Below are 14,121 nucleotides of genomic sequence, written 5' to 3' on the forward strand. Positions count from 1 at the left end.
TTTGATTTGTTGATGACACATTATCGTGCTTAATAAGATTTTGAAGGTTGTCTTGTGGCTTTATTTGTCACTATGGAACGCTGAAACTGGATAGGCTAGACTTTTGGTTTGGTTTAATGGTAGGAATATCAGCGGTTATAACTCCTATTGTTGCTTACACATGCTGCATCTTTTTTCAATTTAACAAACTATATTTTCCTGGTAAACAAGAACTTGGTTTGTATCTTTCAGTTACAAATGTAGTAGGTAGGAATTGTTGTTTGTCTGAAATGTAATGTTGGTTACATGCTCATCTGTATATTTGGTCAGAATAAGAAAGTAGCCTAATTAGGGCTGTGACGTTACCAGTATCGCAATATTTTTTCCCATGGCAGAAAAATGTAAACACGAAGCGGCCCAAACTCTTCGGTCCTTTCAAAACCTGCTGAATGTAAAATATTGAGAGATATACAGTACCAGTCAAAAGTTTGGACACACCCACTCATTCAAGGGTTTTACTTTATTTGTACTATTTTCTACATTGTAGAATAATAGTGAAGACATCAAAACTATGAAATAACACATGGAATGATGTAGTAACCAAATAATTGTTAAACAAAATATATTTGAGATTCTTCAAAGTAGCCACCCTTTGCCTTGACATCTTTGCACACTCTTGACTTTCTCTCAACCAGCTTCACCTGGAATGCTTTTCCAATGGTCTTGATGGAGTTCCCACATACAGTGCCTTGCGAAAGTATTCGGCCCCCTTGAACTTTGCGACCTTTTGCCACATTTCAGGCTTCAAACATAAAGATATAAAACTGTATTTTTTTGTGAAGAATCAACAAGTGGGACACAACCATGAAGTGGAACGACATTTATTGGATATTTCAAACTTTTTTAACAAATCAAAAACTGAAAAATTGGGCGTGCAAAATTATTCAGCCCCTTTACTTTCAGTGCAGCAAACTCTCTCCAGAAGTTCAGTGAGGATCTCTGAATGATCCAATGTTGACCTAAATGACTAATGATGATAAATACAATCCACCTGTGTGTAATCAAATCTCCGTATAAATGCACCTGCACTGTGATAGTCTCAGAGGTCCGTTAAAAGCGCAGAGAGCATCATGAAGAACAAGGAACACACCAGGCAGGTCCGAGATACTGTTGTGAAGAAGTTTAAAGCCGGATTTGGATACAAAAAGATTTCCCAAGCTTTAAACATCCCAAGGAGCACTGTGCAAGTGATAATATTGAAATGGAAGGCGTATCAGACCACTGCAAATCTACCAAGACCTGGCCGTCTGTCTAAACTTTCAGCTCATACAAGGAGAAGACTGATCAGAGATGCAGCCAAGAGGCCCATGATCACTCTGGATGAACTGCAGAGATCTACAGCTGAGGTGGGAGACTCTGTCCATAGGACAACAATCGGTCGTATATTGCACAAATCTGGCCTTTATGGAAGAGTGGCAAGAAGAAAGCCATTTCTTAAAGATATCCATAAAAAGTGTCGTTTAAAGTTTGCCACAAGCCACCTGGGAGACATACCAAACATGTGGAAGAAGGTGCTCTGGTCAGATGAAACCAAAATTGGACTTTTTGGCAACAATGCAAAACGTTATGTTTGGCGTAAAAGCAACACAGCTCATCACCCTGAACACACCATCCCCACTGTCAAACATGGTGGTGGCAGCATCATGGTTTGGGCCTGCTTTTCTTCAGCAGGGACAGGGAAGATGGTTAAAATTGATGGGAAGATGGATGGAGCCAAATACAGGACCATTCTGGAAGAGAACCTGATGGAGTCTGCAAAAGACCTGAGACTGGGACGGAGATTTGTCTTCCAACAAGACAATGATCCAAAACATAAAGCAAAATCTACAATGGAATGGTTCAAAAATAAACATATCCAGGTGTTAGAATGGCCAAGTCAAAGTCCAGACCTGAATCCAATCGAGAATCTGTGGAAAGAAACTGAAAACTGCTGTTCACAAATGCTCTCCATCCAACCTCACTGAGCTCGAGCTGTTTTGCAAGGAGTAATGGGAAAAAAATTCAGTCTCTCGATGTGCAAAACTGATAGAGACACCCCAAGCGACTTACAGCTGTAATCGCAGCAAAAGGTGGCGCTACAAAGTATTAACTTAAGGGGGGCTGAATAATTTTGCACGCCCAATTTTTCAGTTTTTGATTTGTTAAAAAAGTTAGAAATATCCAATAAATGTCATTCCAGTTCATGATTGTGTCCCACTTGTTGTTGATTCTTCACAAAAAAATACAGTTTTATATCTTTATGTTTGAAGCCTGAAATGTGGCAAAAGGTCGCAAAGTTCAAGGGGGCCGAATACTTTCGCAAGGCACTGTATGCTGAGCACTTGTTGGCTGCTTTTCCTTCACTCTGCGGTCCAACTCATCCGAAACCATCTCAATTGGGTTGAGGTCAGGTGATCATGAAGACCAGGTCATCTGATGCAGTACTCATCACTCTCCTTGGTCAAATAGCCCTTACAGAGCCTGGAGGAGTGTTGGGTCATTGTCCTGTTGAAAAATAAATGATAGTCTCACTAAGCGCAAACCAGATTGGATTCCGTATCGCTGCAGAATGCTGAGATCATCCGTTCACCTACTCTGCGTCTCATAAAGACAGAGGTTGGAACCAAAAATTGCTTCATAGTTGAAGTGTAACTACGATGAAAATTACAGGCCTCATCTTTTTAAGTGGGAGAACTTGCACAATTGGTGGCTGACTAAGTACTTTTTTTGCCCCACTGTACAATGTTGGATAATATCACAATGTGGCGTTTTGTTAATCTTTTTGGGATAATTGGCAAAAAACTGCATGTCGAATTCATTCTCCTGAACTTTCTCTTGTATATTGTTACTTTGTGAAGACTAGGCTGATTAATTTATGAAAATGTCTGTTTTCAGTACCCGTGACACATTTTGACTTCAGAGCTGGTTCCTGCAGTACTTCAGGACAATGACGGCCATCAATGCTCCACAGGACAAGTGAGTGCAGTGACTTTGCATTTTCTGCTTCTGCCTGCAATCAGTTAATGCTATATGGATATATTTGATGGATACTATTGGTAAAGGCTACATATTAATAATTTCTGGTGTGTGACTGTATTTGTCAGGTATAATGCGGTGTGGATAATTTTCTTCATCCTTGGCTTGGGAACCCTCCTGCCATGGAACTTCTTCATGACTGCAACCATGGTAACTGTTCTGCATTCTTCACAACTGCTTAATTATAATAACCATGAGAAATCAGACTTACATGGAACCCAAACCGGCTGCTGCGCGCATTCGACATCGTTTATATATTTATTTTGTCCCCCTACACCAAACGCGATCATGACACGCAGGTTAAAATATCAAAACAAACTCTGAACCAATGACACTAATTTGGGGACAGGTCGAAAAGCATTAAACATTTATGGCAATTTAGCTAGTTAGCTTGCACTTGCTAGCTAATTTGTCCTATTTAGCTAGCTTGCTGTTGCTAGCTAATTTGTCCTGGGATATAAACATTAGGTTGTTATTTTACCTGAAATGCACAAGGTCCTCTAGTCCGACAATTAATCCACACATGAAACGGTCAACCGAATCATTTCTAGTCATCTCTCCTCCTTACAGGCTTTTTCGTCTTTGAACTTATATGGTGATTGGCATCTAAACTTTCATAGTATTACCACAACAACCGGCAACACAATTCGTATTTCAATCACCCACGTGGGTATAACCAATGAGGAGATGTCACGTGGGTACCTGCTTCTATAAACCAGTGAGGAGATGGAAGAGGCAGGACTTGCAGCGCGATCTGCGTCAGAAATATTAATGACTTCTATTTTAGCAACGCAGCCGCGCGTGAGTGCAATAATTGAATAACACAGATTCATACATTTATTTTATTTTTGTTTTTGAAATTTTACCCCTTTTTCTCCCCAATTTTGTGGTATCCAATTGTTTAGTAGCTACCATCTTGTCTCATCGCTACAACTCCCGTACGGGCTCAGGAGAGACGAAGGTTGAAAGTCATGCGTCCTCCGATACACAACCCAACCAAGCCGCACTGCTTCTTAACACAGCGCCATCCAACCCGGAAGCCAGCCGCACCAATGTGTCGGAGGAAACACTGTGCACCTGGCAACCTTGGTTAGCGCACACTGCGCCCGGCCCGCCACAGGAGTCGCTGGTGCGCGATGAGACAAGGATTTCCCACAGGCCAAACCCTCCCTAACCCGGACGACGCTAGTCCGATCGTGCGTCGCCCCACGGACCTCACGTTCGCGGCCGGTTACGACAGAGCCTGGGCGCGAAACCAGAGTCTCTGGTGGCACAGCTGGCACTGCAGTACAGCGCCCTTAACCACTGTGCCACCCGGGAGGCCATACATTTATTTTTGCAGCGCACGTGACGCGAGCAGTGTGGTCAGCCTATAAGAGCAGAAGTAGTAGAACAATAATATGGGCACACACTCATTTCCTATGTCTCTAAGTGGAAGAACCAACTGGTCTTTTAAAATGCGCCGACTCTAACAAGGGTCATTTGAATGCTTCTGGAGCTGCCTCGAGGGAGGATGTTTCATTGAGACCAATATTGTAAACAGTTAGAAGCCACCTGGTTCATCAAACTTTTGGCCAGGTGTGTTGCCATGCCAATATGTCCCCGCCCTCGGCAGCAGGCTAGCATTATGAAAACATTAGAGATGAAACAAACGCAGCATGCATCGGTCAGAAAATCAACTCAAATCTTACAAATCGCCAAATCACTAATTATTTCTGCTCATATTACTTTCTTTCTACCTTCCGAGACACTCTCTCCATAGTATTTCACTGGATCGTTTCACACTAAATCCTGTATTGCATCGGAGCCCATATAGTTTCAAGTTTCGTATCTAGATACATATCGAATTGTCTTGAAAGGGAAAGATGCACATCCCGAGAAATCATTGACTCTCGTAAGCTTTGGTCATGAACCCCTTTCGCTCCTCCACCCTCCTGCTTCCCTTTAGTACTTCACCAGCCGACTGAAGGACCCGGCCATCGAAGGCTCAGCGAATCTGACGGCCAACGCCACGGTAGTGGAGGCAGACACGAGGAATGTCCTGGAGTCCAAGTTCAACAATGTGATGACCCTGTGTGCCATGGTGCCCCTGCTCATCTTCACCTGCCTTAACTCCTTCATCCACCAGAGGTATAGTTAGAACTAATGGTAATGTTTCTACTGCAGGGATTGGTATTAAGGTTGCCCTATTCCCTGGGGCAATTAAACTGAGCAGTTTTTTATTTTACCTTTTTATTTAACTAGGCACGTCATCTAAGAACAAATTCTTAATTTGAATGACGGCCTAGTGGGTTAACTGCCTTGTTCAGGGGCAGAACGACAGATTTGTACCTTGTCAGCTCGGGGATTCGAACTTGCAACCTTTCGGTTACTAGTCCAACGCTCTAACCACTAGGCTACCCTGTAGATAGCTCATTAGCATAACCAATTAGCATTTTGGGGAAGATGATGATAATCTTTGGGAAGACAAAAAAATATTCCTGCCTTGTCTGATGGTGAAGCACTTTTCAGACTTGAATGTCAATCCCTTTACTGTGACCTCGAGGAGACCCAGGACTCAAACTCCAAACCACACCTCATTCCTCTTAAAAGCACCTTGAATTGATACCTCACTCTTATCCTCAAACATTGCCTGTTCACATGCCCCCCTAACTTCGCTCCATACATGTTCCTCAGTTTCCCCTAAGCTACCCTGAACGGTACCTTTCATGTAAACTTAAGTTATCTCTGCCTACCTAATACTCACTCCGTGAACCCCATCAGTTGTTTCCATAGGACATTGGTATGTGGACTTTAATTATAGTTGGATATAGAGAGATACAGCAAGGGCTTGTCCATCAATGACCCCAACTCCTGTCTAAACAGTCCTATGAATATCTCCTTCTGTTTTTCTCCCCTTTTCCCCTCACCTGTCCCCCAGGATCCCTCAGAATTGCCGTATTGCCGGCTCCCTGTCTGTGATCCTGTTGGTTTTCCTGTTGACGGCGGTGCTGGTCAAAGTGGACATGAGCCCTCTCCCCTTCTTCTGTCTCACCATGATCAAAATTATCTGCATCAATTGTAAGTGGACCCCACCCAAACGACTAGACTCTTACCTAACATACCAAGCTCACACAGTTCAACTCACTCACCTTCACACCATCTGCTACGGAGTTGGCTTGTTTAAAGTGGGATGTTAAACAGCAGGGATATGCTCTCCTGTTGCTTTGATCCTGGCCCCCTGATGCCTGATGAGTACCAGCTTCTATGACGGTCTAGGTTCCACTAGAGGGGAGGAGAAGGTGACCCAGTTGGAACGCTTTGATGTTGACATCCACACTCTCCCTGTAAAGACTTCCTGTCTGTCTATACTAGGAAGACGGGTGAATTAAATAATGTTTATTATGTAAAACAACCCCTGTGATGTTCTCATTGGTTTTGCTTTATTTTTCTTGTGTTGCTGATATAAACCTCTTGCCCTCTCCTTTGCCTTAAATGTATTACTCCCTCCTATATCCAACATCTGCAATCACTCATTCTCTCTCTACTTTGACTTAATTACATTTTTTCTCTCCCCAGCGTTTGGGGCAGTGCTGCAGGGCAGTTTGTTTGGTCTGGCTGGGATGCTGCCGGCCTCCTACACTGCGCCTATCATGAGTGGACAGGGCCTCGCCGGGACCTTCGCTGCCTTCTCTATGATCTGTGCCCTGGCCAGTACGTCTGACACACACTCAAAACACACACACCACTGCTCTCAACACTTTCCATAACACTCCCACTCCCACCAGGTCCATAACTCATATCCCAGGATGAGAATAGTAAGCACTTCCAGGTCATGACCCTGTATTCTCTTTGTGTGTTTAGGTGGCTCGGCCCTACAGGACAGTGCCTTTGGCTACTTCATCACAGCGTGCGTGGTCGTCTTCCTGGCCATCTTGTCCTACTTCGCTCTGCCCAGAATGGTGAGACCTCAACTAACATACTATTGACCCCTACTAGTGTGTTCTGCCTAATGGAATGCTCTGACCTCAAAATGCTAGTTCACTCTGTCAGACAAGTTGTCATTGACTCAACAATGTTATCTGAGGGAAGCCTTTAGTAGTGTGTAGCATTGTATAGACTCCCTGGCCTGTATCCATAATGTGTCCTTACATGCAGCTATATAGATAGATGCAGTAACCTGATAATAGTATGTTGGGGTGTTAACCCCCATATCCTGGCTAAATTCCCAATCTGGCCCTCATACCATCATGGACACCTGATCCCCAGCTTCCACTTGGCTTCATTTATCCCCTCTCCTCCCCCCTGTAACTCATCCCCAGGTCGTGGCTGTAAAAGCGAATAGTTCTCAGTCAACTTAGCTACCCTAAAGTAAGGGTAAGCACAACAAATGTGCTGATTTTTGTTAATGTCTCTCCCAACCTCGCAGGACTTTTTCCAGTACTACCTGGAAAGTAATGGATCCAGGCCAGCCGGCAGAGATGAAGGGAACAAGATGGACCTTTTGGAAAAAGGTGCAGATGGAATGTAACGTTGAGAAATGTTTCTCATTTGCTGTGTAGTAGTGTACTCTGAATCTTCCCAGGGCTCACTGGGTTTATACTACAATACATATTTTGCTTGTTTATCTCTGCTCTTTGATCTAATTCTCAGTGCTTTTCTTCCAAGTTGTGCATTTCTCTTGCATATCTACCTGTGTAAAGCTAACAGCAAAAGGGGATGTTGTGTGACAGACAGCCCAGCACAGAAGAGGCAGGTGGTCAGCCTGACAGAGGAGGAAACCAGGTCCAACATATCTGTGTTTGCCATCTTTAAACGGGTAAGGGACCAGCACAAAGATGATATAAACAAAGTAGTCCTCCCAAGTGAGGAAATTGGTGGTGGGGCCTAAAACCCCCTACTGATGTTGTGGTCTCCTGTAGATCTGGGTAATGGCCCTTTCTGTGTGCTTCGTGTTCACCATCACCATCGGAACATTCCCTGCAGTCACAGTTGACGTCAGGTCCACCGTGGCCGATGGGGGAGCCTGGGGTGAGTGTCTTAAGGGAAAGTTTTTATTGACTGTGTTTTGCTGTATTAATGGCTTGTGAAAAGCCAGAGACCAGCATACAGGCTCATAGCATTAATCCTCTCAACTGGCAAGGACAATGCCGAACATCTGCCTTTCTGCCGATTTTGCTGTAATGGGTTCCAGTAGGATTTAAGAGTCTGTGCGGACTGTAGTCTTATTCGCCATGCGGCTGCTGCTGTTCCTTTGTCTCCACAGATAAATACTTCATCCCTGTGTCATGTTTCCTGCTCTTCAATGTGATGGACTGGGCAGGCAGAAGTCTGACGGCCGTGTGTATGTGGGTGAGTCTGAAGCCCTGAGCACTTTCCACTAACACTGGCTCAAACAGACAAAGGTTTGTTGGTGTAGATTCCCACCTAACATCTGTGCTCCCCTGAAATGGTTCCCCCTGGCCTGACCAATTGTTCCCCTTGGCTGACTTCTTTGCCGTTTCACTGGAACATGGATCAGAATGTCATGGCGTCTCATCACTCTGAAGAGGAGAGGATTAGATTGACGACTCCCATGACAACAGTATCATACATGACACAACAAATTCATTTCTGGCTTTTGTTTAAAAATACCATCTCAAATGTGTTAAATCTAAATATTTAGTCCAAATCTGATCTGTATTACTGCCTGATGATGTCATAATGTCATGGGGTTGTAACCCTCTCCACAGTTGAAAACATATTGCCGAGACATCAATCATTCAGAATTCTCTGGAAAATCTGGAACACTTTGATGTGTAGGCCAGTGATTTGTATTGGAAAAAAATCCCTTGTGTTTTTAGGATGAAGAGGTTGTGTGACTGCTGAAAGAAGTGTATTTGGAGGGGTAGGTGAGGAGTGGCTCATGGTGACACTGAAGACCCCCTATTGATTTGGACTAGTTTCCTGTTGTAAATAGGTCACATGACTGGGGCTGTAACAGCTGTGCGACTGGGGCTGTAACAGTGTGCGATTCACTGGCTGAGAGTTGCTGTAGAGATATACAGGTAACTGTCAAAATAAAGGAAACACTGACATAGTGTCTTAATAGGGCGTTGGGCCACCACGAGTCAGAACAGCTTCAATGCGCCTTGTCATAGATTCTACAAGTGTCTGGAACTCTATTGGAGGGATGCGACACCATTCTTCCACAAGAAATTCCATCATTTTGTGTTTTGTTGATGGTGGTGGAAAACGCTGTCTCAGGCGCCACTCCAGATTTTCCCATAAATGTCCAATTGGATTGAGATCTGGTGAGTGACACACACACACACACACACTTTAAATGCCCTATGCTTCTTTGAGACCCCTATGGTAGCCAAAATAATGGGGAACTGGGCATTTTTATACATAATGTTAATTGCTTAATTAACTCAGGAACCATACCTGTGTGGAAGCACCTGCTTTCAATATACATTGAACAAAAATATAAACGCAATATGTAAAGTGTTGGTCCCATGTTTCATGAGCTGAAATAAAAGATCCCCAAAATGTTTCATGTTATTTTATGGACAGTCATGCTACGGACAACAAACACAATTGCATTTTATTGATGGCAATTTGAATGCACAGAAATACCCTGACGAGAGCCTTGAGGCCCGTTTATTATTATTATTATTATTTTTTTTTTGGGGGGGGGGGTCTGTGATCAACAGATTCATATCTGTATTCCCAGTCATGTGAAATCCATAGATTAGGGCCTAATGAATTTCCTCATAGGAACTGTAGCTCAGTAAAATCTTTGAAATTGATGTGTTTTTTATATTTTTGTTCAGCATACTTTGTATCCCTCATTTACTCAAGTGTTTCCTTTATTTTGGAACTTACCCATAGATGGTGTTTTATTTCATTCTGTGGGTTTCTATTTAATTCTACCTCAGCTCCCCCCCTTCCACCTCAAACCTATGATTACTGTATAATATAATGATGGGCTGAGTACACAGTGCACTGTTACCTTACAGTACATTCAGTTGGCTAGAGGTTCATTCCTTAAATTCTGATTAAGTGTACATTTGCATTGCGACCCATTTCTATTAAAGGAAATTGCTTTAATTCACTACAAGTTGGCTACCCTCATAAAGTCAGTGGAAACCGTGGACGGAATCACAGAATCCCAACATTAAAATGAACAAAAACATATATTTTTTAATTGAACATTAACAAAATGCATCAGTGATTCGTATTTTCCTGCAACTTTCTGAACCGGCACAGGAATACCCGTCTGTGTGTGCGCGGTGCGCGCTTATGTCTACACTCTGTCGAGCCGTTAGTGATGGTGCTAATGATAACCTTTATTCTGGTAGAGATGGAAAGGCTTTCCCAAAAAACTTCTCAATTAAATGTTAACCACACAGTAGCCTCTGCCTGGCAGAGTATCATGATTATTTACGTCAATCAAGTGGCTTTGTTTTGCAAACTCTGCTATCACATGAGCGCTACAGAAACATTGCTAACCAAACAGTCTCTTGCTGGGGCAGGGTTGAGTTAAAGGGTAACTACACCCAAAAATGAACATTTCTTACATTTCTTCCAGACCTCAAAATATGTCTCCTGATGTGGTTTAAGCATTGTTGTGGGCTTAGATTTTTTTTATTAGAGAAGTGTGATTTTGAGAGCAAGAAACTTGGAAAAACAAAATAGAATTTTGGGGTGGAAAACTAAACAATGTTTAAATGGATTTCCTAGGGCCCTACCAATTGAAATAATCAAATCCAGTGCCATTAAGCTTGGCCAGGGGTGGTTTAGTTGAATTATTTAACCAAGAAAATGTTTAGGTGTCTATTTATACAGCACTGCATTTTATTAGCTTAGCTCCGTGGTGAAGCGTATAGTAGGCCCTATATTATGTAACAGAGTTTATTAGCTAGTTGAGAATATCAGTTGATTTCTCTTGTTTTCTCTGAATTATGTTTCTCATGGTTTAATTTGAAAGTCATTGCAGAATTTTGTGAGTTCACTGGCTCCTTGTCTAAGCTCTTTATTGGAATGTGTGTTAATATGATGCACAATATAATGATGGAGTGGATCTGTATTATAATGTTGACGTGTACTGAGATGTCCTCTTTTGTCCCTTCAGCCCGGTAAGAACAGCATCATCCTGCCAGTCATGGTGGGTCTCCGTGTGGTCTTCGTGCCTCTCTTCATGCTGTGTAACGTCCAGCCCAGGAACTACCTGCCCGTGCCGTTCGCCCACGACGCCTGGTACATCCTCTTCATGATCTTCTTTTCCTTCAGCAACGGATACCTGGCCAGCCTCTGCATGTGCTTCGGACCAAAGTAAGGCCATCGCCAGTGGCAAATACGGCATAGTTCTCAACCCTCTGGTTCCTCAAATTGAAAGCTGACAGTAATTGCAGTCAGTACTCAAGCGGTACTCCATAGAAGGGAACCATAGCTTGCCGGTTCCTGCAAACACGTGTTGAGAAACACTGTACTACCACACGCTACTCACGACAAAGGTGTGTACAGTCCTCTTTTCTCCTCCTAGTCATGTTGTTTTGTCCCTCCTGTGTTTCCATACAGGAAAGTGGCACAACACGAAGCGGAGACAGCCGGCGCCATCATGGCGTTCTTCCTGTCTCTGGGTTTGGCTCTGGGAGCAGCCCTGTCCTTCGTCTTCAGAATCATTATCTAGACCCAAAACACCCAGGAACACTTTCTTCTAACCAACCTGCCGTGGAGGAAGTGATGGGGGTTGGAGGAGGTGGTGAACTTTTCTGTTAATTGATTTGTTCTTCTCACACGGGAGCAACGCTAGTACACTCAGAAGCAGCCAGCCTCCGAGAGTCTGTGCTTCCCCTCCTGCCACTGACTGATGATACTCTTTCATTATGAAAGAATGCAAAGTTCATCTAGTTCAGCTGCCTATGTTACCGCTCTCATATCTTGTTCTCGTTGCCAACATCTATAATGTCTCTCACATCCTCCAAGGACCATGGTGGAAGACAGGAGTTCTCTCCACTCAAGGGATTATTTCAGTTTATTGATCAAAATGCCGCTATGAGCCGTAAATTGTATGAGCCATGTATATTTATATGGATTGTGAAACTACCTGGATTCTTATGTCTTGGTGTGTGTTATCGTTGAATTGTATAGGCATTCTAAATCTCAATGGAGTTTTACCAGCCTAGGTAAGTGTGTAAATGCTCATTGTGGTATAGCCTTGCCATGTAAAGGTATTTTATAGTATTTGAATATCTTTACCACAGTGACATATGTAGTTATTAATTACATGTGTTGTGAACGGTGAGGGTAGGAGAGTTTGTAAAACTCACTTCGTTCTGCCAGTTTGCCATTTTTGTTTTTTTTATCAAAACATTTTGTATCAGATCTAGTTCTGAGTGCTCTATTTTAAAACCGGATTGGCACAACTTAAATTCGCCTGGTTCATCTCAATCAGGTTGTTTTTATGGAAGAAAAAAAAAAAGAATGCAACGTGCTGAGGGCTTTAAAGTACGACAAAATATTTTTAATACTTTTTAATTTGGGCGCACCAGTGCAACAAACGTGTGTGTGTGTGTGTGTGTGTGTGTGTATATATATTCATAATTGTAATAAGGCTTTGCTCTACTGTTGTTTCCCAAGCGCATAATCGTTAGCGTCATGCTTGCACCATTGCTACAGCGAAAACGGCTTGTTTCTAGCCCAAACAGTTCGAAAGATCTTTGGCCCATATTACTGGTGGAAAGTTTTTTTTATCTACCTGTAAAGGATTGGGGGGGCTGCATTTTACATTCATAAACCGTTGTAAAACTCTTTGTGGGCCGTGTACCATTTTGTTTTACACCTTGTTCAGTCATGGTTGTTACCTCATTAGCTAGCTAGCCAACAACCTGGTAACTTTACCAGTATAGCCAAACATTTGGGGGCACCGAAAGAAAAGGATAGCAATGATCATAGCAAATAATAAATGGCCGATTTCTTACACCTCATCACAAACTTGACGTTTCTAAAGAGACCTTGACATTTTATGTAATTCATCTCAATAGGAAAATGGTGCTTTTACATACTGTAGAAGCCTCTTTCCACAATTGACTTTTACATTTCAATGAACATTTATAGGGTTACATCCTGGGCACTAGGTAGCCTAGCTGTTTAGATCGTTTGGCCGTAACCAAGGTTGCTAGTTTGAGTCCCTGAGACTAAGTGAAATCTGTCTGTGCCCTTAAGCAAGTCACTTAACCCTAATTGCTCCTTTAAGTCAACTCTGGATAAGAGCTTCTGCTAAATTAAAGGTCAATGTGCTTCAGACTTAGCAAGAATTCATATTGGCTAGATCTCAAATGATATAAAATGTTCTGGTGCTCCAGTGGTACTGATGAATGTTATTTTAGAGCCCTGAATGTGCCTGTTACATTTTAAAGTTGCAATTGACTTATTTTTATTACCCATTCTCCAATATGCATCCTATTAACAGCCATTTGCATCTCAACCGCACAATGTGTCTTCTCATCCTGATTGGAATGAAAGTCTGATCCAGAAAGTTATTGTACACTACAAAATGAAGCAGTCCTGTAAAAAAAATCTATTTTTAAGACACTCTACCTGCACTGAAATGTAAAATGATTGAAGTTTCAAAAATAGATCTAACCACATGTCCAGCATTCATATCTGTAGCATTTGTGAATATTAAAATATTACATTGCAACAAGTGTTTGACTTTAAAGCTTTGTTATATAAAATTGTCCAGTCTGCTGAATTTGTATACAAAATAACCTTGTGGAGCAGTTGTTTATTGGGGCTCCCGAGTGGCACAGCACCTTGTGTTGCAGCCTGGAATCGAACCATGGCTGTGATTGGGAGTACCATAGGGCGGCGCACAATTGGCCCAGCGTCGTCTAGGTTTGGCCGTCATTGTAAATATTTTGTTAACCAACTTTCCTAGTTAAAAGGTTAAATTAATACATTTAAATGGCAGAATAGTTGTGGTCTGATAAGAGCTGACTTTACCCTGTGACTTTACCCAGCAACTGACTAACTTAATCTCCGCTCCGTTAGAGGATGTGACAATCCTACCGTCAGCCTGGACAAGGACATCCCTTTTCAGAG

General features: G+C 42.6%; 1 protein-coding gene across 4 annotated transcripts in view; it reads left to right on the plus strand.

The window, feature by feature from the left end:
- Window positions 1-13,724, plus strand: part of LOC109890034 (equilibrative nucleoside transporter 1-like) — a 66,443-nt gene extending 52,719 nt beyond the window's left edge. For 2 of the 4 annotated variants that reach the window (XM_031823709.1, XM_020481996.2), the window contains exons 2-13: window positions 2,914-2,994; window positions 3,123-3,204; window positions 5,003-5,184; window positions 5,975-6,114; window positions 6,613-6,747; window positions 6,898-6,995; window positions 7,463-7,547; window positions 7,767-7,852; window positions 7,956-8,064; window positions 8,300-8,385; window positions 11,150-11,349; window positions 11,596-13,724. In XM_031823709.1, the coding sequence (XP_031679569.1) occupies window positions 2,966-2,994; window positions 3,123-3,204; window positions 5,003-5,184; window positions 5,975-6,114; window positions 6,613-6,747; window positions 6,898-6,995; window positions 7,463-7,547; window positions 7,767-7,852; window positions 7,956-8,064; window positions 8,300-8,385; window positions 11,150-11,349; window positions 11,596-11,707 (1,344 nt within the window). In that variant the 5' untranslated portion in view covers window positions 2,914-2,965 and the 3' untranslated portion in view covers window positions 11,708-13,724. Of the gene's footprint in view, window positions 1-2,913; window positions 2,995-3,122; window positions 3,205-5,002; window positions 5,185-5,974; window positions 6,115-6,612; window positions 6,748-6,897; window positions 6,996-7,462; window positions 7,548-7,736; window positions 7,853-7,955; window positions 8,065-8,299; window positions 8,386-11,149; window positions 11,350-11,595 lie in introns of all 4 variants that reach the window. The other 2 variants (XM_020481994.2, XM_020481993.2) reach the window with 1 other exon arrangement.
- The last annotated feature ends 397 nt before the right edge of the window (window positions 13,725-14,121 follow it).

The sequence above is a fragment of the Oncorhynchus kisutch genome, linkage group LG4 (assembly GCF_002021735.2).
Source record: "Oncorhynchus kisutch isolate 150728-3 linkage group LG4, Okis_V2, whole genome shotgun sequence".
In the NCBI taxonomy this organism is placed as follows: Eukaryota; Metazoa; Chordata; class Actinopteri; order Salmoniformes; family Salmonidae; genus Oncorhynchus; species Oncorhynchus kisutch.